Source organism: Danio rerio, chromosome 24, assembly GCF_049306965.1.
Source record: "Danio rerio strain Tuebingen ecotype United States chromosome 24, GRCz12tu, whole genome shotgun sequence".
Classification (NCBI taxonomy): Eukaryota; Metazoa; Chordata; class Actinopteri; order Cypriniformes; family Danionidae; genus Danio; species Danio rerio.
The window spans coordinates 29,873,336-29,899,294 of NC_133199.1; the positions used below are offsets into that span (position 1 = coordinate 29,873,336).

Consider the following 25,959-nt stretch of genomic DNA (forward strand, 5'->3'; position numbering starts at 1 on the left):
AGACTTAAAGGAAGGTCTCACGTAGCGTTTGTGAGATACTACAGTAAGAACTTACCTTTACTAATCAGTATTGTGAAGTTGCATTGATGAGTCACACACAATATTGTTACAAAGTAACGCGCGCGCCTGCGCACACACACACACACACACACACACACACACACACACACACACACACACACACACACACACACACACACACACACACACACACACACACACACACAGGCAGGCAGGCAGGCAGGCAGACAGAGCGCGCTTAGCTTAGTTAAGGCTAACCTCAAGTACTTTGTGGATATCTGTTATGCTAATGTACAAAATAAACCTGATTTAACTTCCACAAACCGGGATTGAAGCGTCTTCTTTTATAATTGTTCTGACACACGGCTGTGCTGATGAAGTAAAACTGAAGTAAAACGCTGTAATTAATTACACACATATTCTGTTTTAAACACTTTAAACATGTGAAACTTACTCTTAATCACATTTGATGATGATTGCTGATCCTAGCGAACAGAACAGACCTTTTATTCCCGGTTGCTTTGCGTATGTCTGCCTGGTCTTGTTGACATATACACGCGACTACCGGAACATGTTAATGCGCGCAGCTGTCAATCAATTCGGTGGGCGGGGGGATCGCACGCCTACGTAATGGTGCGATCGATTTGAAAACAGCTCCAATTGGCCGACCCTTTTTTTTGTAGTTAAATTGAAAAAAAAAAGACTGGGTGTGTTCATATCACCCCAGTGTGACGGTCTATACACTATACCAACACACAGATCTGTCCAAACAGCTTGAAAAGTAGATTTTTTACCATAGGTGCCCTTTAAATATGCATTGCACTATGTTATACTGTATATGTTTACTTTTTACTTTTTTATTTTTCATGTGTTTAGGCAAACAGTACAATTTTTCGTTCAAAACTGCTTCCCATATCAATGCAGACAGACTACTGTGTACTTTAATAGTAATGTCTTTGGTCAGGTTGAAGCAACATTAACACCTGACCCACACACGTCCCATCAGCTGATTAATGTATATTTATGCTAGTGTTGCTTCCTCTGTTGCCTTGATGGTGGCTCTGACTTCAGGTCAGACATAACGACATTGATGTCTTTTCAAAGGAGCACAGTGGAGTTGGTGAAATGGGTCAAGACTGTGCCTGTGATCACAGCTCTGCTCTAAATGTAGTATACTTGTGTTGGAATTCACTCCATTTTGCACTGGTTATTTTGGTCTGGGTCATTTTTGCAGTGGTCTTATACATGGTTATTTTTATTTCATCTACACTACTACTGCTGGTGGTATGTTTGGGGTCTGTAAGATTTTTAATAAATGTTAAAAATATTCAGCCCACCAAGGCTGCATATTAAAAATACAAGTTTCCCTTATTACAACACTATTACCATTACAGGCAACATGTGGCATTATATAATTCATATATAATTAGGGGTGCGACGATAACCGCATCACCTACTTACCGACACAATAAGATGTCAACCAAGGTGGTTATTACCGTCATCTCCACATTACTCCACCCCTAACCCCAACCTACAGTCAGATTGTGTTAAATCAGCCCTAACATAGAAGAATATAGTTCAGTTCAGTGTGGTGTAATATTCACTACTGAGAGTCCAAACACTGAAGAGTACATCAATCGATGCGCACATGGTACTCCGCAGGTCCCGAACCATGCAAGACAGTGGCGACAGCAGCGAGGAACAAACTTCACCAATTGGCAAAAGTAAAGGAAAAAAGCCTTGAGAGAAACCAGGCTTAGTTGGGTGCAGCTATTTCTCCTATGGTCAAACGTCTTGTGCAGAGCTGCAGTTTAGGGGCTGGAGGCTGGAGATGTCAGTGACATCACTTGTAGAAGAAGTGCAGCAAAGAGGAGCTGGAGCTTAAGCTCCCCCTTACTGGAGCTCAGCTCTGCCCAAGTGGCTCTGCAGTGAGTACTTCTTGCCCTTTTTTAGTTTATTATTTACTTTTGCTGTGAAACTTTCAGGATTGTATAGAAAAACAGTATAAACTAAAAAAAAAAAAATATAGGCCTGCCCTAGATATTTTCCACTTAAATTACAAATTTAGAATACAAAGCGAAAACATTCGTTTGGACTGAATCCTTTTTAATATTTGGCTTAGGCTGTTTTTTCGTACTAAGTTTATTTTTTCATACTAAGTTTATTTTTTCTTCAGTCAAATAAATATAGCAGGCCTACCAACTCAAATCGATCACTCCATGGAAAATAAGCAATTTTAACGCTCCACTGTAATTCCTATACCACAAACAACATTTTTAATACAAGTCATTATTTTAAAGATTACGACTTGAGAATCTGATTTTACCTCAGCGCTGCACTCTCCTCTGGTAAGTTCAGGTGATGGTGTGTTGTGAATTGTGAGTTAAACTATCCTCAGTTTAGTGTATAGTGTCAAACTGACACAGGAATATCAGTATCGTAATATAGGGTCAAATATAGGTCTTTTTTAACAGAAGCTATAATCAGACACGCATGCTGTGGCCCCAGTGATGAGAGACAACAATTGCATATATGTTGACTTATTTAAAGTAGGCTATAGGCGATAGCATATAATCATTTTGTATAAAGTAGTTTATCACAGATGTTTGTAATGTAATAATTACAGTGGAGCATCAGTTAAATATTTTTTTCGTGGAGTGAAATAAACCCTGCACAGTTGTGTTGTGGACGGGGACTTCACTTTATATATTTTTGTTAGAAGAAAAATATTTTTTCAGACGAATTTCGTTTTGTATAATTTGTATCGTAATTTGAACATAATTTAATATATTTTTGTTGGTCAGTTATCTACAAATTAAAAAAAGAAGAACGAATAACCTCTGAGGTGAAGTGCCCCAGGGTCTGCTATACCGTGGCCAAAACACAAACTGGTCTGTTAAATACAATTATAATGTAAATAAAATAAGAGCGAAAGAGTTTTGAATAATGTATCTTTGTTAACTGTATCATCAAAAATAAAAGAGTATCCTATATTTTCACTATTCACCCTGCCAGTTTCGCTTTCGTTTAATCAAATCGTTTGAACATTTTAATATTTTAGGCTATGTAGTTAAAAGTTTGCATAACCAATTATTAATCTCATCCACCCACGACCCACCCACCTACTTTTTGATTACCTGACCCATATTAATGGCTGCACCAGCGGATATAACAGGGTTTATGCATAACAGTGTTTTATGAATCTCCAATATCCACTATCAAGAAAGTGAATCCATAAGGTAACATAAACGGCACAGACTTGATTATTACTTTGTGTAAACATCGCAAAGCATATCTTATCTTTTAAATGTCCATGCTTAATCTGTCATTGACTTAAACGGTCTATTGATTGAAATTGTTACAGACAATGGCTTAAGGCTGATTTATACTTCTGCGTCAAACACCGGCGTATGCTGACGCATAGCCCTTCGCCGTGGCCGTCGCCGTCACTGACGTGCACCTCTCAAAAAATGTAACTACACGTCGCAACAACGCGTAGCGCAAGCTCTGTGATTGGTCGGCTTGGTAGCGCTGACGAGTCTGGGCGGGACCGAGAGCCGCACGAATGGCGCGAACCCAATGTAGCGATTGTTTACAAGTGTGGAGTACCATGAAGGAGCTCCGGATGGAAAGTTTTGTTTTGTGATTAACTCATAGTTAAAGTTGCTGCACGTCCGCCGGTTCCTGCCTCAAAATGAGCGAGTTTGAGCAACTTGTACATCCCGGAAGTGTTCAGGAAAAGCAAAAAAGCAGCGAAGAAACTCGACACAGAGGAACATTTACACCTCACTGCCAACTAGCGTTTCGGAAGTGTTAATGCAGACCAACAAAGACAGCGCGCAGAAGTATAAATGCACAGCCACGCGCGTTGCCTGCGCCGTGGGTTACGCCGGTCACTTGACGCAGAAGTATTAATCAGGCTTTAATCGTTTACATCCCTAATTTATAGGCCAGTGTAGTGTGTGTGTGTGTATATATATGTATATATATATATATATATATATATATATATATATATATATATATATATATATATATATATATATATATATATATATAAATATATATAAAAGTGTAGAATGTTTAATAATAATTTATCTAATTTAGTGTCCATTTTATTCAACATCCATTTTTTTTAAAATTCTTTTAAAAAGAAAACGACGTTTTATTCCCTGCTATTTAGTTACTTTTATAATGATGTAATTCAGTTACACGCTCAGTTACTATTGTTACTATCATTTACTATTACTAATTACCTATTTTAAACAACAGTGCTGATCTTAAACTTTTAATTAGTAGTGTATATTCGGTGATGTGTAGTTGGTCATCAAATGGATTTGCTGTAAAGGACATTATCTGTGTATGTCTTTGACTCTTGGCACATAATCCCCAAACCATTCAGACTTGAGCCTGAGCTCTTTGCTGTACAAAAATACTTTTGCCAATGTAATTAATTTAATTCATGTTCGTTCCATTTAATGCGATCTAATACCATAAATTTGATTAACCTTTAGGGAGAAGACGAAGGAAAGGCAGTCGGCTTGAGTCAGTATCCACAAATTACCAATTAAGATCTCCTGTAAGTCACAAGCTCCCTATAGACACAAAATAATGAGGGATTTAGTGCGGTTCAGTCACATCATTAGCCAAAAAGGTTGTCCGTACAATGCTGGAAAAGTATTGATCTTGTTCTGAATCAATGGATTGTGAAGCAGGGGATTATGGGTAATAATGTTCACTTATATTCGTGTTTTATAAATATACATTTATACATTTTTGACCAACATTGATTTTATGCACAAAGATGCTATAAATTACAAAATCTTTTTGTTATTATTTGTAAGAAATGTCATCAGTAGTTTACAGAATAAAACAAAAATGATGTTTTAATCAAATCTATAATTATACGCTTGCTGATAAAAGTCTTGTCTCCTATCAAAGTTTTAGGAAGAACAAATATTAACTTGACTCCTAGTTGATCAGTTGGTAGGCAAAGGATTACGCTTATTTAACCAAAATAAAACCAATCCTGGAGCACCTTGACCTTCTTTGCTTTCCACTCTGTAGATCTACTGCACGCCCCTATACTGAATGTAACCCCAAACCATGGTTTTTCTTTCACCTAACTTGACTGATTTCTATGAGAATGTTGGGACCATTTGGGTTCCAATAGGTCTTCTGCAGTATTTGTGATGATTGGGATGCAGTTCAACAGATGATGCATTTGAAAAATCTACCTTTTTTCCAAATGATCAACTAGAAGTCAAGTTATTATGTGTTGCTCTTACAACTGGGATCGACGACAAAACTTTTGTCAGGTAGTGTAGTGTGTAAATTTCTGCTCTCTTAATGCTTTATATTTAAAAAAACAATAGACAGTTATGGAAACAGTTAAGAGACCCAGGAATTCCCAGTTTATCTTGATATGGGTTTGAGGTAAATTTGTTTTTAAATTATTCTATAATTCTAAAATATTGTAATTAGAGCATTGTTATTAAGACCGTTGCTTTTTATGATTGAAAATGGGAATTGTTCCACCCAATAATAAATCAATATCGTTATTGGTAAAAATGAATACAAACATACCTAAAAACATGGGTTATTTACTGTTATATTTTTATTTATTTGTTATTAAAAGTGAAATGCCATCAGTAGTTTACAGAATACAACAAAAGTTATCTTTTATTACAATTCATAACTATAGATTGTGAATATGTTGTCTCAATTTTTATAATGTTTTATTCTAACCCTTAAATATAGATTGTAAATAAGTGGTGTTTTCAATTTCCCCATAGTTTTATATACATTATGTATATTCATGTACAGTCAACGTCAGAATTATTAGCCCCCCTTAATTATTTGAATTATTTTGATTATTTCTTTCCCCAATTTCTGTTTAACGAAGAGCAGAGTTTTTTCAGCACATTTTTAAACATAATAGTTTTAATAACTCATTTCTAATAACTGATTTATTTTATCTTTGCCATGATGACAGTAAATAATATTTGACTAATATATATATATATATATATATATATATATATATATATATATATATATATATATATATATATATATATATATATATATATATATATATTAATACACATCTATACAGCTTAAAGTGACATTTAAAAGCAGGTTAGGGTGATTAGGCAAGTTATTGTATAACGATAGTTTGTTCTGTAGACTAATAAAAAATAGCTTAAAGGGGCTAATAATTTTTCTAGCCGAAATAAAACAAATAAGGCCTTCTCCAGAAGAAAAAAATATTAGCAGACATACTGTGAACTCATTCTGACTTCAAATGTATATATAAGTACCTGAGAAATAATTCACAACAGGCTGTAAATTATAAGTAAATATCATACGTATTCAATTAACCAAGTCAGTAAATGTATTTCATTGTAGACAAAAAGGCCGTTTGCACGATGCTGGAATATTATTGATCTTGTTCTGAATCAATACAACCTTACAAATTGTTTGTACATCTTATAGCTTCGAAGATTTATGCAAACGGAGTGCAGTGGATTATGGGTATAAAGCTTATATGACAGGGGGAATGGATTAGGCATACATAAATTCAGTAAAGTATTAAGGATCGAGTGTGTTGATGTTTTATGCATAAGCTCAGAGAGTTGCGCTGCCATGAAAAGCACATCACATGGTTTTACTGAGGTCCTCTGAAGCAGACAAACACTTGACTCACATCAGTGCAAATCAGCTGAGTCCAGACGCACAGGCTAAAGGAGCTATTTAAGAAGACGAGTATTTATAGCTTCTCGGGGAGATGACCAGCACGCAGTGACACTGGTTTAAACAATACCTCTAATCTTTAATACACACACACACACATGCACACGTGGTGCAGTTCAATTCCCACACGGCATGAGGAATCAGATGACCTCCGAATCAAGTGATTGACCAGTTAAAAGCACATGCTCCTTATTTAGCACAAACACTGATATTGTTGTCTCTAGACTTTCATATTTGCTGAAGAAAATGTAAAGTTTTGATGATTTAGGTGGTTACCAGAGTGTCATTGCTAATGTATAGGATTTTAATGCTTTTTTTTAGCATTTCTACAAAACCCAGCAGGCACCGTATGTCACACAGACATAAAATTGACGTTGGACTCCAACATCAGACTAACTTTGAATTTAGGTTATACATGAAAATCGGGTTGACATCAGAACTCAACGTCAGTTTGAGGCCAGACTTCAACGTCAAGATGAGTTTTAGTTAGTTCACGACACAACATAAAATCGACCAAAGATCAAAAGCTAAGGATGCTAACTTTTGACATTGTATGGACATCTCATAATGACATTAAAGTAACGTTGAATTTTAGTTAAGTAATGACACACCATAAAATCTACTGGTGTTAGACTTTGACGTTGAATGATGTTGAATTTTAGTTAGGTAATTATACAGCATCAAACCAATCAAAGCTGAACGTCTACTGATGTTAGACTTTGATGTTGCATGGATGTCATATTATGACAGTAAAATGACGGTATCGATGCTAAATTATAAAAGACAGAAGTATCGTTAAGCTCAGATGTTAACGGTTCTATGATCGGTACTGGCCCAATAGCACAACAGCGAGAACGTCAAGTATAAAAGCCTTAGTTCTCGGCTGTGTGCGCGTACTCAGCAGAGGCTCGCGCTAAGCGCACACATAGCTCGCGACTCAAACTTACACACCGCTCGTAAGCTTGCGGAGAGAACCAAATAGGTTGTATTTCCTGAGTTGACACCGTCAATGCCCATTGCAACAAACGCAACCAGTTGTTTTCTTGTAAGAGTGGAAATAAAAGCAATCTGGCTAAGCATCTTTCAGGTTAATCTGAGCAAATCTAAATCCATCTGAATATTTAACTGCATTTTGCAAATCAAAGAGGGTATTTTTAACTCCAGGGAGCACAATTAACCAGGAAAGATCCCGATTTGTGCCAGAAAAGGCAAACGTGTTGATTTTTCTCCAGAAGGATGATTAAAAACTGAGAGTCATCAGTTCCTTCAAACCCTTGTACATTCTTTTACAGGAACATTTTTATTTGTTTTACAATTATTGGTTTTGTTATAATAAAATAAAGTGTTGTTAATTCAGTTTAATTAGTTTTTTCCATTAAAAAACACTATAAAAAGTACAGATAAGAGAACCGTAAAAGTACCGAATCGCTAAGTGGTATCGATTAAAAGTAGTCATATCCCTAAAACCTTAACGATACCCATCCCTATGTGTGTGTGTGCATTTTTGCGACACATCAGAATCAGATCCCTAATATGCATAACAACATCACACAGGTATTACAAGTAGGTGGTGAATTATGAGGACATTGCTGATGTCCATTTCTCGAAAAGTTAAAAAACACAAAGGGGTGCGTTACCCAAACAACATTGTAACTCGCATCAAAACTACATTAGTATAATGGATCGCTTAGTAAAATAATGTTGTAGTGATAAGTGTTTCTCAAAACCATAGCTGCTCTGCTGCAGATCTATCGCTTGAACCATGTTAGTTGTAACGTAAAACCAATGGAACGCAATTGTCAATATAAAAAATACTTTGAAAGCAAATTACACTTAAGAGAGATGACTGTAATTTTTAAAAATCATTCCGAGTTTAAATGTTTGTACTTTGAAAGGAATAAGGCATAGGGCGGATAACTGGGAATAGATCACCACCAGCAACTCTGTTTCTAACTAGCTCTACAAGTGTAGGTGCAAACGTACAAGTTTGCGAATATTCGCTTGAACAACAGATCTGGAAAACGCCAAATCAACAAACTATGTTTGTAACGACATAACTTGCGACCTTAGTTGGCTAACAATTTGGCCTAGTTTTTTTTTTAGAAAGTAAAACTGCACACAATTTCCTGTGAGGGTTGGGTTTAGGTGGTAGGGTTGGGGCAATAGAAAATACAGTTTGTAGTACAGTTTCAAAAAGGAAACCTATGTAATGTCCCCATAAGTCACAAAAATAAACCATTCTCTGTGTGTGTTTGTACTTGTGTGTGCATGCGTTCCTGTGTGTGTGATAAAATAAGCAAAAAGCAGATAACTGGATCTTAATTACATCTAATTACAACTGTGTCAGTCTCTCATGTGGCCAATATAAAGAAGGAAGACAAGAATCAACAGGAAACAGTGCTTTCATTTTATGTCTAGGTTTCTGTTGTCCTAGATTGTTGTTGTTTTGGTTGGTTAGTTAAATAAAGGTCCTGCTGAAAAGTCAGACAGAGACTGACATCTGTGGGTGTGGAGGAGATTCAAGACTAACTCAAGTATTCTGAGTGCGGGGGTGTAAGTGTATGTGGGAAGCTTTTTTGGAAGATCTTTCACCATAAACATGGCAGCTGTGCTTTATTTCACATCTTTATTTCTAATTCAAACCTCAAACAGCTGGACCATGACAAAGAGAGATAAAGAAGGAACTGCTCGAAAGGGAAACAGAGAACGACTTAGTTGTTGGCCATCATTCAGGATGTCAAGAATGGTTAACATAACGCTTTCTTTAAACAAAAGCTGCTCTCACAGTTCTCAGTTGTCTCTCTTTGTATTCGTACGTAAATCGTGAAAGCTTATTTCTTCATTTTAGATTGGAAAATTTTGACTGGAAGATATATACACCTATTAAATTTTCATTCGGCTTCGTCTCTTATTTATCAGGGGTTGCCACAGTGGAATGAACTGCCAACTATTTCAGCATACAGTATGTTTTACGCAGCGGATACCCTTCCAGCCACAACCCAGATCTAGGAAACACCCATACACTCTTACATTCACACACTCATACACTACGGCCAATTTAGTTCATTCAATTCACCTATAGTGTATGTCTTTGGACTGTGGGGGAAAACGGGGTTCGTGATCAGATCAACCAAAATCCATCTTAAAGGGTTAGTCCCGCCAAAAATGACAGTTTTGTTATTATAACCCTCATGTCATTCTAAACCTCTGAAATCTTATTTTAAGGCAAGTCATTTCATTCGGCAGCCATCTTTGAAAACCTCTTGAGCAGTTTACTCGAGCATTCTATTTGAAAAGGTAAACATCAAATTCTCTAAATTTTCTTGCCGTTCATTTTTTTTAAACATTTTTTCTGGGTTTTCACCTTTAATGGATATGACAGTAAAGATTATTGACAGGAAATCTTGGGGAGCAGAGAGAGGGGAAGGATCAACATAGGACCGTGAGGCGGGAATCGAACTCGGGTCGCCGTGAGCATTAGAGTGCATGTGTCCACGCACTAACCACTACACCACTGGGACCGACTTTGCAGTTCATTTTAACTGAGCCGAGACCACCTCACTCATACAACCTTGAACTGATTGTTTTGACTCAGATGAGAGCACGATAGCGAGTTTCACATATGTCTAAACAAACCGAGCTAAGGGGGCAAACATGCAAGGTTCTGAAACAAAAATCTAGGTGTGATGCACCCTTAAAAGGATCAGGGAGTTCTCAGATTTACTTAAAATATGTTTGTTTGTGTTCCAAAGACAAATAAAGGCCTTAGTGGAATGACAGGGGTGAGTAATTAATAACATAATTTTCATATTTTGAGGAACTAACTCTTTAATACCAAGTGTAAACAGGCACTAATGTGTGCACACTTGGCTCGTATTGTTTTTTCTTGATGGCAGTTGCATCATACTCACTTTGGCAATGTATGTCAGATGATTAAAAAATGACTTTATTTGTCAGTTCTGTTAAGCTTTTTTCTAATCAAATTCTACAGTTTTTGCAAACAGAGCAATGGAGGGGAAGCAAGAAAAGTCTGCAGAGATTCTGTCTGGGCCTGATCAGCCATTAAAGATGATAGATCTCCACATAACAATACAGACTGTAGCTTTTCTATATTTATATTATGTGTGGGTTTGTGCCTGTAGGTTTTGTGTGTGTGTGTGTGCGTGTGTGCGTGTTTGTGTGTGCGTGCGTGTGCGTGCGTGTGCGTGCGTGCGTGTGTGTGCGTGTGTGTTTGTGTGTGTGTGTGTGTGTGTGTGTGTATGAGTAGGCGAGTTCCACCAGATGTTTGGAAGTATTCGGTACCTTTGTGTTTGTTATGGCTGCGGCCTGACCGGTTTTTGTTATACAACCTCATGCTTTCCTCTCTGCACAGCTCAGCAGTTTCTAGAAGGTTCTGTAGGGTCATCTTGAGGATAATATATACCATGCATTTTTGAGTATACAGTCACGCTGATACAGTACTTTTTTCCATGTAGCTGTAATACTGCAATCCAATACTACAGTAAATCTGCAGTATTGGATACTATAATACTTATAGCATCCATACATGCCTTGGAAACTATTCAGATCATTCCAGAATCAAGTAGCAACACCCTAGCCATCATATATAAGACACTGTATTACCTAGTGCTTAATTTGTGAATTGCGAGGTCCCGGAACAGATCGGGGTAATTGATCCGGCAAGTTACGCGAAGATGTAGAGGTAAACAAAATTGGAAAGCGTGGGGGGATCGGTGGTTGGTGCGGTGGATGGCGGAGGGGTGTTGCAGATGAAAGTGAGCGCGGAGTGGGGGTGTCGCGGACTAAAGTGAAATTGAACAGCGAATGGGGGAGGAGTGCGGTTGAGGAGGGGATCTGTAAAATGAGGTGCCAGATCAGATTTCAGAGGTGCCGGATTCGGAATCGGTGTGTTCCAGCACAAATTAAGCCCTGATATAGCCCCATAAATGACCTAGAAGTTGTTTAGACCCATCTAGAATCACCTAGCAACACCCTGGACACCATCTAGTGTACACTATAGTACCCATAAATGTCCTGGAAATCATTTAGACCACTATAGAACCCCTTACCATACCAACACAATAGACACCATCTAGAACGCACTCTACTACACACAAATTACCTGGAAACCATTTAGACTACTCTAGAATCACCTAGCAACACCAAAAAAATTTATCTAAAATACATTATAGTACACATAAATGACCTAGAAACCATTTAGACCACTCTAGAATCATGTGACAACACCCTAAAACCAATCTAGAATACCATATAGCACCCATAAATGACTTGGAAACCATTTAAATCCCTCTAGAATCACCAAGCAACACCCTAATAATCATCTAGAATATCCTATAGTACCCTTAAAGTACTCAAAAATCATGTAGTCACTCTGAATCCTTTGTCCTTGTATCTGTAATACTGGAATCCAATAATATAGTAAATCAGTTGGATACTATAATACCTTATAGTATCCATGAATGAATTGGAAACTATTCAGATCACTCCAGAATCATGTATAGCAACACTCAAGACACCATCTAGAATACACAATAGAACCCACCTATAAATGACCTGGTAATTATTTAGACCACTATAGAACCCTCTACCAACTAACTAGACACCATCTAGAATGCACTAAAGTACCTATAAATTACCTGGAAACCATTTAGACCACTCTAGAATCACCTAGCAACACCAAAAAAACCATCTAAAATACATTATAGTACACTTAAGTGACCTGGAAACCATTTAGGCTACTCTAGAATCATATAGTCATGCTGATACCTTTAGCTGTAACACTGGAATCCAATACAACAGTAAATCTGTAGTAAGAGTTGCCTGATAGTTTTATAGATGTCACCTAGGATGTTTGCAGTGTCCTGCTCTTTGTGTTTGGCTCTTTGTCTGTGCATCGTGTTGCATTGGAGCAAGGCGTGGGTGTGATCTCGTCTTGTGTGGCATGGCTTGATGAGTCATAAATGCATCGTTGTGATGTTCTGTCTCCATCTCTCATCCCCATCTTCTCTGTAACTCATCCCCGCTGTCATGAATGACCTCATGCAAACACACAAGTCGGTTCAAACCCGCAGAGAGTCACAAAGCTCAGAAGATGACATTCTCGTCCAGCTCTTATCTTGCAAACAAATTGCACCTTTACAGTTCACCAGAGTTCGAAAAGCTTTTCTTTAGTATTATAAGCTTCTACATGCAAATATCTTGTCACTTTAATTTCTCGGTTCCCTGTTTTTTTTTTCTCTCTTTTGCTCTCCTGCCTGCCTTGATCTCACCTAGAGGAGAACATGATGCTTTGCTAATGCTCCAGGGGCCTGTCAGCTCTTATCCTGGCAGAAGGGCTCATGTCTTACACTTGCTATCTCTGTAAATGTTTTATTGCTGTAATTATATGATTATGTGATAAAAGCGTACAAGATCATGCAGTGTGGATTTTCTGTGCCACTAGTGGCACTGCATAAAATTCCGATAGAAATAATTTTCATGAAAGTGATTGCACTTACAATGTTCTCCAAGAGGATAATAAAACGGGTAAAACGATCTCTTATAATGAAGAAAATCTCCAGAATGTTGTAGAGAATGAGCTATTTTGATTTTGAGACTATATAAAAGGCTCCCAAAACTCCCTATAATCACTTAGCAACACCCCAGACACAACTCAGAACAAAACAACGAAACATATCCAAACACCTTATTACCTTCATAACAGTGTAACCCTTTTGAAATACTGAGCAATATCTTAGAAATAACACAAGATTATCTAAAATCATCTACACTCTCAGAGTGTACAGGAGCTGTCTCTGGGGCAGTAATTTTTTAAAAGATGCATATTTGTACCCAAGTAGTCCTCAATGGTACCTCAAAGGTGCATATTAGTGCCCAGATGTACCTACAAAAAGGCACCTACCCTTCAGGCACAAATATGAACCTTTTGAAAAGGTATTGTCCCAGTGACAGCTCCTATACCTTTGTTTCTGAGAGAGTAGCAACATCCTAGAATTTCCAGAACAGCATGAGATTGTCATGTACATTTGTCCGTATACTGGTTCTGTAATCAGCAGTAAATTTCTAGCATGGGCATCCAGAAGAAGCAGTGCACTACCAAGCTTTGCAAAATATTGCATGGCATATAATATTATTTTTATTAAAAAAATAGTGATAAACAAAATCTTGCAAGTCATTCTTTTAATCTTATGTTGTCAGGATCACGTGTTTATTAATAAATTTGAATCAATGAAAGCAGTTAAATCTTCTGTTTGTTCATCAACCGCTTTAAGGATTTCCTGTTTTTTTTTTCGGGTGTACTGTATATGGGGATTTTGTGCGAATCGCAAGAGTGCTCTCTGGCCTTCAGTGTAGATATACTACTGCTTAATATATAGTACTATTACAAGATTAAATTCAGTAGTACTAGATTAAGATTATTAGTACTATTTACTTACTATAACATCACCATACTTTCCTCACAAGATGTTTTTTATGTCGATTTATTGTTCAGGCCTGATATCACTACACTAGAAACCTTCATAGGCATTCTAGAATTACCTAGCAACACCCTATTATAACACCCATCCATATTTCCATATAGTACCCATACATGCATTGGAAACCATTTAGACCACACTAGAGACATCTAAAAACACTATAGACACAATTCTGAACACATAAATGCACGGAAACATGGTAAAAACAACTAACATCTAAACACCATCAAAACTAGTGACAGCCATCTGAAACCATTTTGAATTATCTGCAGTGTCCTAAGAATCACACAGAAATCTATAAAATCATCTAATAACACCCTTGAAAATATCCAGAACATTCTACAATCATGTATCACTACCTTAAAATGCAGAACACTACACATCACGTCACATATAGATTCAGTAAAAGCCATTCATTCAGACCGTTCTTGAATCAACCATCAGCATCATAGAATGCCCCCAGAACGTCTTAGATATCAATACACTAGAAACCATCTAGAGAATTCTGAATCACTCAACAAAGCCCTAGAAACCACCTAGAATATGTTATAGTATACAAAATGCCTTGGAAACTTTTCAGATCACCCCAGAATCACTAAACAACACCATAGAAACAATCAGGAATACACTATAGTACCCATAAATGACAAGGAAATAATTTAGACTACTCTAAAACCACCTACCAACACCATAGAGACCATTTAGAATGACCTATAGTACCCATAAATGACCTGGAAACAATATAGACCACTCTAGAACCCCCTACAAAAACCCTAGAAACCACCTAGAATATCCTATAAGACTCGTAAAAGATGTGTAAATCTCTCTAAAAACCACTCTAAAATAATCTTGAAACACCCTAGACACAATCTAGAATGCCATACAGTACCCATAAATGGCCTGGAAATCATTTCTGACCACTCTAGAATCACTTAGTAACACATTAGAAACCATCTAGAATACACGGCAGTACCCATAAATGACCTGGAAATCGGTTTGACTACTCTAGAATCGCCTAGCAACACCATAGAAACCATTCAGAATACCATATAGTAATCACAGATTAAATGACCTGGAAATCATTTAGACCACTATATAATCTCCTAGAAATACCAAATAATACCATAAAGTTACCATAAATCACCTGGAAACCATTTAGACCACTCTAGAATCACCTAACAATGCCATACACACTATATAGAAAGACATATAGTACCTATAAATGACCTGGAAACCATTTACACCACTCTAGAATTACCTAGCAACACCAAAGAAACCATATAGAATACCAAAGAGTAACCATAAATTACCTGGAAACCATTTAGACCACTCTAGAATTACCTATCAACACCCTAGACACCATCTAGAACAACATATAGTACCTATAAATGACCTGAAAATCATTTAGACCTGGAGGGCCGGTGTCCTGCAGATTTTAGCTCCAACCCTAATCAAACACACCTGAACAAGCTAATCAAGGTCTTACTAGGTATACTTGAAACATCCAGGCAAGTGTGTTGAGGCAAGTTGGAGCTAAACCCTGCAGGGACACCGGCCCTCCAGGACCGAGATTGGTGACCCCTGATCTAGTACAACATATAGTACCTATAAATGACCTGGAAGCCATTTAGACCACTCTAGAAATGCCTAGCAACACCCTAGAAACAATCTAGAATAACATATGATACCCACAATTGTCCTGAAAACCATTTAAACTACTCTACAATTGCTTGGCAACACCCTAGACCCAACACCCATTATTTTTTTTAAAGGAAAAGATGGCAACTACTCAGTATGGCATTTTTACATTAAAGTAAATTGATCATCTTGGTTTAATTAGGGATGTAAACAGATCCACCAGAGCTTGCTTTTTTCATTGAATGCAGAAACTTGTGTCTCACACAGTATCCTGCTTCCTCTGTGTAACCGTGACCTCTAAATCTCTCCATCTGCTTTCCTCTTTTTCAGTGGAAGCCATTGTGGAGTTTGATTACCAGTCCCAGCACGATGACGAGTTGACCATCGCTGTCGGTGACATCATCAGTAACATCAGGAAGGATGAGGGCGGCTGGTGGGAGGGAGAGCTGGATGGTCGGAGGGGGCTTTTCCCCGACAACTTCGTCCGGGTAAGTGCTGAATTCAGCATGGGCCCTTTTGACCTCTCACTGCAGGAAATGGCTAACGTATTGAGTTACATACTGAATGCAGGATATTCATTCTCTCTGCCTTCGTTTGACATGACCAAGCTATCAACACCTAACCAGGGTTTGAGTAAGTGTGCTTGTGGTACATCTGAGCGCTGAGTAGCAGGTTTTTTTCACGCTTTTGGCAATTTCCGGTATTTACTGTATGTCTTGGTTAGAGCTGCCAAATTGTACATTTGAGCATCAACATCTCAGGGTTTGCACTTCCGCAGGACCATAAGTATGACAAGTATGAATCATAGTTATTCAAAACTAAGATTAATAACATTAAAAAAGTTTCCCATTACAAATATACGATGTTATATTTATCAAAGTACATAAAATGACTTCTGAAATGTTTACACAAAAATATTAAGTTCTCATGTACTGATGTTATGTTTTCGTAATAATATGTTTCCTAAGCAACAAATCTGCATATTATATTTGATTTATTATCTGTGAACTGAACTTTTCGAAGGGTCGGGTGACACTGATGACTTCATTCGCAAAATACAGCTTGGCCATTCTAGAAATAAAAGACACGCTAAAATACATTAGAGTAGAACAGTTCATTTAAATTGGAATATTTATTAAAAGTATTTTAATCACATAAATTTACCAACAAAAAACATTTAAATAAGTTTAAAATTAGTAAAAATGAATAAAATCATTGAAATAAACTGCTTTATGTAAACAATTTACAAGTTTTAAAACAACATTTGAATTTAATTAATTAATTGAGCCATAATGGTTATTCTTTTTAAATACCACTTGGAGACTTGGCAACCTTTTTTTACATTCTAGCTTTATAAATATGTATTCCCTTAATCCACAGAAATATTTTGGTTAATTTTCTTTTACATGTAAAACAGATGAGTTAAGCATTAAATGGGACAATTTTTAAAACTCTTTTTGAAAGTTTTTGACGGAGATGCTAGTGGTATAATCTGATTTAATGATGTATGCTGAGCTAAGCTAAAAGTTCTCCTGCCAGACCTGAAGTTCAGCTGAATAGATTCAGGCCCAATCCCAATAGCCCTTAGCCCTTCCTCTTACCCAATCCCAATTCTTTTTAGCTTGAAGGCCTAGGACTCAGGGAAGGGGCTCGATAGCCCCTTGAAATGGAGATTTTTTAAGGATCACATCCAAAACCAAGAGGTACAAAAATTTCCCAGAATACACCGGCTTAAATGACAGCAAGGCTGCACAAAGAAGTCAGGAGAAGCACAAATAATTTTTTTTGTCATTATTATATTACGCTTGAATATTACGAATTTTTACAACAAACTGTCAGGGTTCTGCCACTTTGGTCTTGTAAATTCTTGTTTTGGTGGCAGAGCTCTGACACTACTCAATGTCTGGTCCTGTTTCTGTCTCTGTGTGCGCGCGCGCCGTCGTGGGTGTACGCAGAGTGTGCGCGCTGCCACATGATGTGGCCGCGCACGCTCTGCGTCCCTCAGACGCGCGCGCTCTTGTACTAGTGTTTGTGTTTGTTCTGTCAGCAGCGCGCTGCTTTATTCTCGGCGCCTCCGTCTAGTTGGTTTCAGTTTTGGTTGGCGCTGAGATGAAGCATGTGCGTTGCTTAAGTGTGAGCGCACGGTAAGGTGTTTATCTATCGTGTGCTCGTGTCTTGCGTCTCTTGTCAAAGCACGTGGCTCGGTGTTTACATTGTGGTCACGTGCTTTTGTCGTGTGCTTCAGTGTTGTGTTTGTTGTCATGAACATGCGGTTAATGAGTTCTCTCATTGGCTGCATGTTCTTGTTGTGTTATGTGAGCGCATGGCTTGTATTGTCTCTCTGTGTCATGCGCTCTCCCGTCTATTGTCTTGTCCCACCCTCCTTGTTAACCCATTATTAGTTAATTGTGTTCACCTGTTTGTGTGTTAATTTTCTACAGTTTATATACCCCTCACTTTTGCTGTCCTGGGTCAGTTCGTCATCACATTTCGTCGTTTGAAGTCTAGTCCTGTTGTGTTTCCAGTCCTCATCCTTGCCAGTCTGCCCAGTCCTGTTTGTATGTGTATGTATTTGTTTTGTTAATGTTTTCCCCCTCGGGGTAGTTTATTTTGCATTTTATTTTATTTTTATTATTTAATAAAATCCCATTTCCCTGCATTTGAGTCCTCGCTCCTTTTTCCCCATTTCCCATCACCTACCCTGACAGTACGAACTGACCAAAAAGAGGACTCAGCGGAAATGGGACTATTTCTGCGCCCAGCTTGCTCCCAGCAAGAAGGACCCATCGACCAACCCCCAGCCAGAGGACTGTCTCACAGGCAGAACCATCGCCCCTTTGGCATCTACGCCGAAGATCTTCTTGAGGCAGTCCGGGGGCTTGGGTTCAGTGAGACCACCCTCATCCACATCTTTCTGGCTGGATTGGATGAGCCATTCGATTGGGAGGAGCTGGGTGATATCAGGACATGGACGTTTTGGGAGGTGGTGGACTATTCCTGTCTGAGGATGGAGAGGGAGATCCTGGAGGGGGAATGGACCCCTCTCACCACCACCACCAGCACCATCTCCTGGTCCATGTCCAGCCCCCAAGGGTTAACCCGCACCCAAAAGCGGAGGCGGAAGAGAAAGGCCTCTTCTGCGAGGGTTGCTCCAGCCCCTGAGCGCCCTCCAGTGTCGGCTCCAGCCCCTGAGCGCCCTCCAGTGTCGGCTCCAGCCCCTGAGCGCCCTCCAGTGTCGGCTCCAGCCCCTGAGCGCCCTCCAGTGTCGGCTCCAGCCCCTGAGCGCCCTCCAGTGTCGGCTCCAGCCCCTGAGCGCCCTCCAGTGTCGGCTCCAGCCCCTGAGCGCCCTCCAGTGTCGGCTCCAGCCCCTGAGCGCCGCTCAGTGCCGGTCCCAGTCCGGCTCCTTGCCCTGCCGGCACCATCCAGACGTCTTTCCCTGCCGGCCCCAGCCCGGCTCCTTGCCCTGCCGGCACCACCCAGACGTCTTTCCCTGCCGGCACCACCCAGACGTCTAGCCCTGCCGGTCCCAGCCCGGCTCCTTGCCCTGCTGGCACCTACCAGACGTCTAGCCCTGCCGGCCCCAGCCCGGCTCCTTGCCCTGCCGGCACCTACCAGACGTTTAGCCCTGCCGGCCCCAGCCCGGCTCCTTGCCCTGCCGGCCCCAACCAGACGTCTTGCCCTGCCGGCCCCAGCCCGGCTCCTTGCCCTGCCGGCACCACCCAGACGTCTAGCCCTGCCGGCCCCACCCCGGCTCCTTTCCCTGCCGGCACCTACCAGACGTCTAACCCTGCCGGTCCCAGCCCGGCTCCTTGCCCTGCCGGCACCTACCAGACGTTTAGCCCTGCCGGCCCCAGCCCGGCTCCTTGCCCTGCCGGCACCTACCAGACGTTTTGCCCTGCCGGCCCCAGCCCTGCTTTTTGCCCTGCCGGCCCCAACCAGACGTCTTGCCCTGCCGGCCCCAGCCCGGCTCCTTGCCCTGCCGGCACCACCCAGACGTCTTTCCCTGCCGGCACCACCCAGACGTCTAGCCCTGCCGGCCCCAGCCCGGCTCCTTTCCCTGCCGGCACCTACCAGACGTCTAGCCCTGCCGGTCCCAGCCCGGCTCCTTGCCCTGCCGGCCCCCCACAGACCTCTGGTCTTGTTTCCCCTCATAGACACTCCCTGGGTCGTCCCTCCTGCCCCTCCCTGGTGTTCCTTTCCTCCACCCTGGACGGACCCTCCGGCTCCACCCTGGTTCCCTGCTAGGGCTCTCGACCCGCTGGACCCACCCTGGACAGTTCCTCCGGTCCCACCCTGGACTGATCCTCCCTTGTCTTGCCCTCCCATCCCTCCCTTGTTTGTCGTTTTGGGTCTGGCTTGGCTTCCCTCCCTCCCTCCCTTCATGTCGTCTTGTCTGTTCACCTCCCTGTCTTGTGTCTGTTGATGTTGCCTGTTTTGTTGTCTTGTAGTGTTTCTTGTCTGTCTTGTACCTTGTTGGATGTTCCCTTTAGGGACGCCAGGTGGCGTCCCTTTTGGGGGGGGGGCTAGTGTCAGGGTTCTGCCACTTTGGTCTTGTAAATTCTTGTTTTGGTGGCAGAGCTCTGACACTACTCAATGTCTGGTCCTGTTTCTGTCTCTGTGTGCGCGCGCGCCGTCGTGGGTGTACGCAGAGTGTGCGCGCTGCCACATGATGTGGCCGCGCACGCTCTGCGTCCCTCAGACGCGCGCGCTCTTGTACTAGTGTTTGTGTTTGTTCTGTCAGCAGCGCGCTGCTTTATTCTCGGCGCCTCCGTCTAGTTGGTTTCAGTTTTGGTTGGCGCTGAGATGAAGCATGTGCGTTGCTTAAGTGTGAGCGCACGGTAAGGTGTTTATCTATCGTGTGCTCGTGTCTTGCGTCTCTTGTCAAAGCACGTGGCTCGGTGTTTACATTGTGGTCACGTGCTTTTGTCGTGTGCTTCAGTGTTGTGTTTGTTGTCATGAACATGCGGTTAATGAGTTCTCTCATTGGCTGCATGTTCTTGTTGTGTTATGTGAGCGCATGGCTTGTATTGTCTCTCTGTGTCATGCGCTCTCCCGTCTATTGTCTTGTCCCACCCTCCTTGTTAACCCATTATTAGTTAATTGTGTTCACCTGTTTGTGTGTTAATTTTCTACAGTTTATATACCCCTCACTTTTGCTGTCCTGGGTCAGTTCGTCATCACATTTCGTCGTTTGAAGTCTAGTCCTGTTGTGTTTCCAGTCCTCATCCTTGCCAGTCTGCCCAGTCCTGTTTGTATGTGTATGTATTTGTTTTGTTAATGTTTTCCCCCTCGGGGTAGTTTATTTTGCATTTTATTTTATTTTTATTATTTAATAAAATCCCATTTCCCTGCATTTGAGTCCTCGCTCCTTTTTCCCCATTTCCCATCACCTACCCTGACACAAACAAGCACATGTTTTAATATATTCGTAATGCCATTCCTGTTTTACTGTCATACTTAAAAAAAGAAAAACGCTAAAATATTATATATATTATTATATATATATAATTGCCACATTATATCGTAATGATAACATGATATATGCCTTCAGTGATTTCCTAATGATAAATACCATAAAAATAACGTAACTGGAATGACTAGCGAACGTGAATCTCGTATGAAGAGCTCGCAATGACATGTAATGATGTGTGCAGGTGTTGTAGTGGTGTCCCATTTCTTAGGGGTAAATTTTAAAGCCCTTCCTCTTCACATTCTGTTTCAAGGGCCAAGGGGAAGGAGAAGGCGTAGGGGGTCTCAATGTTCTTTAGAAAGTTTGAGGTACACATAAAAAAGTGCTTTAACATTAACTGTATTATAAAAGTTTATATGCAGCGTTAGTCTGTGCAGTATGTTTGTGTTGAACCTAACCCAACAGGCCATTATGAATGCTGACTGTCAGTTTATGGTGAGGTTGTGTGTGTGTGTGTGTGTGTGTGTGTGTGTGTGTGTGTGTGTGTGTGTGTGTGTGTGTGTGTGTGTGTGTGTGTGTGTGTGTGTGTGTGTGTGTGTGTGTGTGTGTGTGTGTGTGTGTGTGTGTGTGTGTGTGTGTGTGTGTGTGAATATGTGTATAGATACACTTACTGGAGGAGTATTGGTCACATTGAGCTGCTGCACTGCAGGCTAGTGTTGATTTGGAGAGAAAGAGCGAGAGACTGAGCTTTGAGTTGTACACTGTCTTTCTCTTTCTCTCCAGTCACAACAGTACATCAGGGGTGAATCATTGCAGGAAAACCCATGAACTTTATCAGCAGATTGTCATGAGCTCAGGTGTCCATCTATGCTTTTTAGCACTGTAGGGATACAAACCTGTTAGCACCAGTAAGGCATGATACAAGACTCGCTCGGAGAATTCACAGTATTGGTATCTGATACATTTCTCATTGTGCTTTTTTTTCTGTAAACACCCGTCAACAAGTAATGTAAGTGTGAACTAAGGGTGTCACAATCCTCCAAATCCTCGATTCGATTACATTTTCAATTCTAAAGGCACGTTTCGATTCGATTTTCGATTATGAATAATTAATTAATTAGTGACCAATTAATTATTTGTAGCCTACCGTTTAAACTACCTGACCTGGATGGTCTTTGTTTTACCCATAAACAAATCATACAGTAAATGAATAAAGGCAAGTTACACACATAATTACCACCTGTCAATCACTTTTTCTGCGGGACTCGTGAATATGCAGTGATCTTTATAGTGTCATTATAAAGGCGTCGGTAAAAAAGACGCACAACCAACAGGAACCTGCCAACAGTATCTGAGGTGTTCGCTAAAATGACTAAGTACAAGTGAAAGATTGAAGCAGTCCTCTGACTGCCTGGACCTGCTCTCTCGAGCGCATGGCTGTGAGTGCGTCTGTGTGATCACGTGATGTGCATTTTCAGAGGTAGTGAGGAAGGAGGGCTGCTCAGAAATGCTACACGCCACTGAGGATGTCAAATCGTTGTCGTTCTAAAATGCCATTTAAAAACAAAGACAGTGTAAACAGGGCCTGAGTGTGTACTTTTCGCAAGCGGATTTGCAACGGGGGCGGCCGGAGGATCGCTATTCCGATGTTGTCTATCGGACGAACCGTACGTAATACGTACATAGCAGAGCTTGCAAAACTGTGTTTTTTTTGTCGACAACGCAAATGTTGTCAACATAACTCACTGGAAATTCAAAATGCTTACACACCGGCGACTTCATTGAAAGAGGAGAGGGTTAAAGTTCTGTCGACGGGTCTCCTGCTTCTGCAGTTTAACAAGCACTTCAACAAGCCGTTTTTTTTCCCGCTTGGCAAGCCAAGCTGACGTGACATGGGGGCGTGGCAGCATCGACGATTCTATTTTTTGATTCGATAATCGAAATTGAGCATAAATTTCGATCGATTTCGATTAAAAATCTAAATCGTGACACCCCTAGTGTGAACATTAGTGACAGTAAAAGAATTTGACAGAAATGCTCAGAAATGACCTGCAAATCATTTAAACCTCTCTAGAATCACCTAGCAACATCCTAGAAACCATCTAGAATACCATATAGAACATATAAACAACATAGAAATCATTTAGACCACTTTAGAATCACCCAATAACACCCTAGACACCATCTAGATTACCATATAGAATCAATAAATGGCATATAAACCATTTAGACCACTCTAGAATCACCTAGCAGCACCCAAGAAACCATCTAGAATGCAATTTAAAAACCTATAGATGACATAGAAACCATTTAGACCACCCTAGAATCACTTACCAATGCCCTAGAAGCCATTTGGCTATTATGCCCAGAATACCATCTAGAACCTAAAAATCCCATAGAAGCTACTTAGAACACTCAAAAATCACCTAGCAACATTCTAGAAACCATCTATAATACCATATAGAACCAACAAAAGACCTAGAAACCATTTAGACAAAAATACTCATCATTAGCTTACGTATGTTATTGGGACATTATTCTAAAGTTGCAATTATTCCTCATTCACTAACAGTTAATAAATGAAGAATAATTGCAACTTTAGAATAACGTCCCAAAAACATATATAAACTATTAACTGATACTTAACAAGTCTTTAGTAAGTAATGTACTAACATCTTGTTCATGATCTGTTACTAATTTATTAGGTATAGCTTTAAATCATTAAAATGCAGTTAACAGGTCATTTATAACTCGTTAACTAACAGCTTGTAAGTTATCTGTTGGCTATCCATAAGGCACAGTTATAAATAATTAATAAACTATGAACTTTGATTTAACTAGTCATTTTTAACTCATTAACTAATAGTTTATTAATGATCTTTTAACTAATTATAGCGGATAGTTATGCTAAAGTGTTAGCGAATATTTTTTTTTATGAAAGTAAGACTATAAAACATGGCAACCACCCAGGAAACAATCTGTAGGGATACAAACTTGTTAGCACCAGTTGGCCATGAAACAAGACTCACTGGGAGAATTCACAGTATTTTCTTTCTGGTACAGTTCTCATTGTGCTCTTTTTTTACTGTACCCATTTACACACACGTCAACAAGTAATTCCAGAAATGTAAGTGTGAACATCAGTGTCAATAATGAGTTTGGCAGAGATGCTCATAAGTGAAGTGTTTTGTGTTTGTAGTTTTGTTGTGAGTTATTTTTATGACCCTGTTAGAGGGCAGTTTATTTTCTTGTTCACTCGAATTGCCAATGTTTCATTTGTTCATTTAGAAAAGAAGCTTGTGTAAATGAAAGCATGTGAGGTTTAACTTTTATAAGAGTTGTGGAGGAACTGTTTGTCTAAAAAACAATTGAACTTCTTTAGGGATTTTTTGTTTTTATTTCTATAACAGCTGACTAAAAACTAGGCTTGTGACTATAGAGTAATTGATGTTTTTATATAGACTCAGATGTTTGTTCATTTATTCATTTTCCTTCAGCTTAGTGCCTTATTTATCAGTGGTCACCATAGCGAAATAAACCGCCAACCATTCCAGCAATGTTTTACGCAGCGGATGCCCTTCCAACTGCAACCCAGTACTAGGAAACACCCATACACTTTCACATTCACACACGCTCATGGCTAACTTTGTTTGCCCAATTCACCTGTACCGCATGTTTTTGGACTGTGGGGAAAACCAGAGCACCTAGAGGAAACCCACGTGAACACAGAGAGAACATGCAAACTTTATTTTCTTTATTATCCACGAGTAGGGCATCCAGCTGCATAAAACATAACTGCTTTTCTGTAATATATAAAAGTAAAGATTACAAAACACTTTAAGAAACTTAATGGCTAATTGGTTTGCTTTAGTCTTTCCTTTCGTCTGTCTGCCCTGTAAGATGTTGTCATGTAAATGAAAGCATATGAAATTGTACATGAAGCTGGCAAGGAATATGTTAAAAATATTTTAATACCATATGGACAAAAATGTTAAGTTGGGAAACCAAATTGTTTCTTGAACAAAAAAATAGTTTATTCAATTCACATAGATGAATTAAGATGAATAAAGGAAGGTTTTTTTATTTATTTAATTTTTTTTTACTTTTTTTTTCTACTGCAAATGTAGAGGCCCAATATGTTTTTAGTCTTCTTTTATCATGGTTTGTTAAGATATGCTAGTGTACAGAAAATAAAAGCAATCATGTTTTTATAAATGGAAGTTTTTGGAAGTCATTTGAAAATACTTGAAACTGTACTTTCTTGATGTTTCACAATTGATTAAACAGCACAAGATGCTCAGTGGTTGTTATTTTGACCCCACAGTCTCTAGACCTGTAAACGATGCAGTTTAAAGAGTGAGATTGAGAGTCTCTGCAGCTTTGTGAAGTCATTTCCTTCTCTATGGTTCGTGGAAGAGGGAAATTCAGACTTCCTCTCATGCCACTGGGGAGGGTTGATGCTTAACACTGAGACTGTATAGAGAGTCAACCGGTGCAATGTAAACACATGCAGTCTTTACAGCTTGAGCATGACCGATTTCAGATAGAACTCATTCACAAGACATTAAAACAATAACTTGCAAGATATTCATTGAAATACTGTGTTAGATTTTCTTAATAATGTGCTTAAATGCT

General features: G+C 39.7%; 1 protein-coding gene across 11 annotated transcripts in view; it reads left to right on the forward strand.

Moving 5' to 3' along the window:
• sh3kbp1 (SH3-domain kinase binding protein 1) overlaps positions 1-25,959 on the forward strand; it is a 116,114-nt gene that overhangs the window by 17,777 nt on the left and 72,378 nt on the right. For all 11 annotated transcript variants that reach the window (XM_073940800.1, XM_073940803.1, XM_073940806.1 and 8 more), the window contains one exon: positions 16,245-16,402. In XM_073940800.1, coding sequence (XP_073796901.1) covers positions 16,245-16,402 — 158 coding nt within the window. The remainder of the gene's footprint in view (positions 1-16,244; positions 16,403-25,959) is intronic.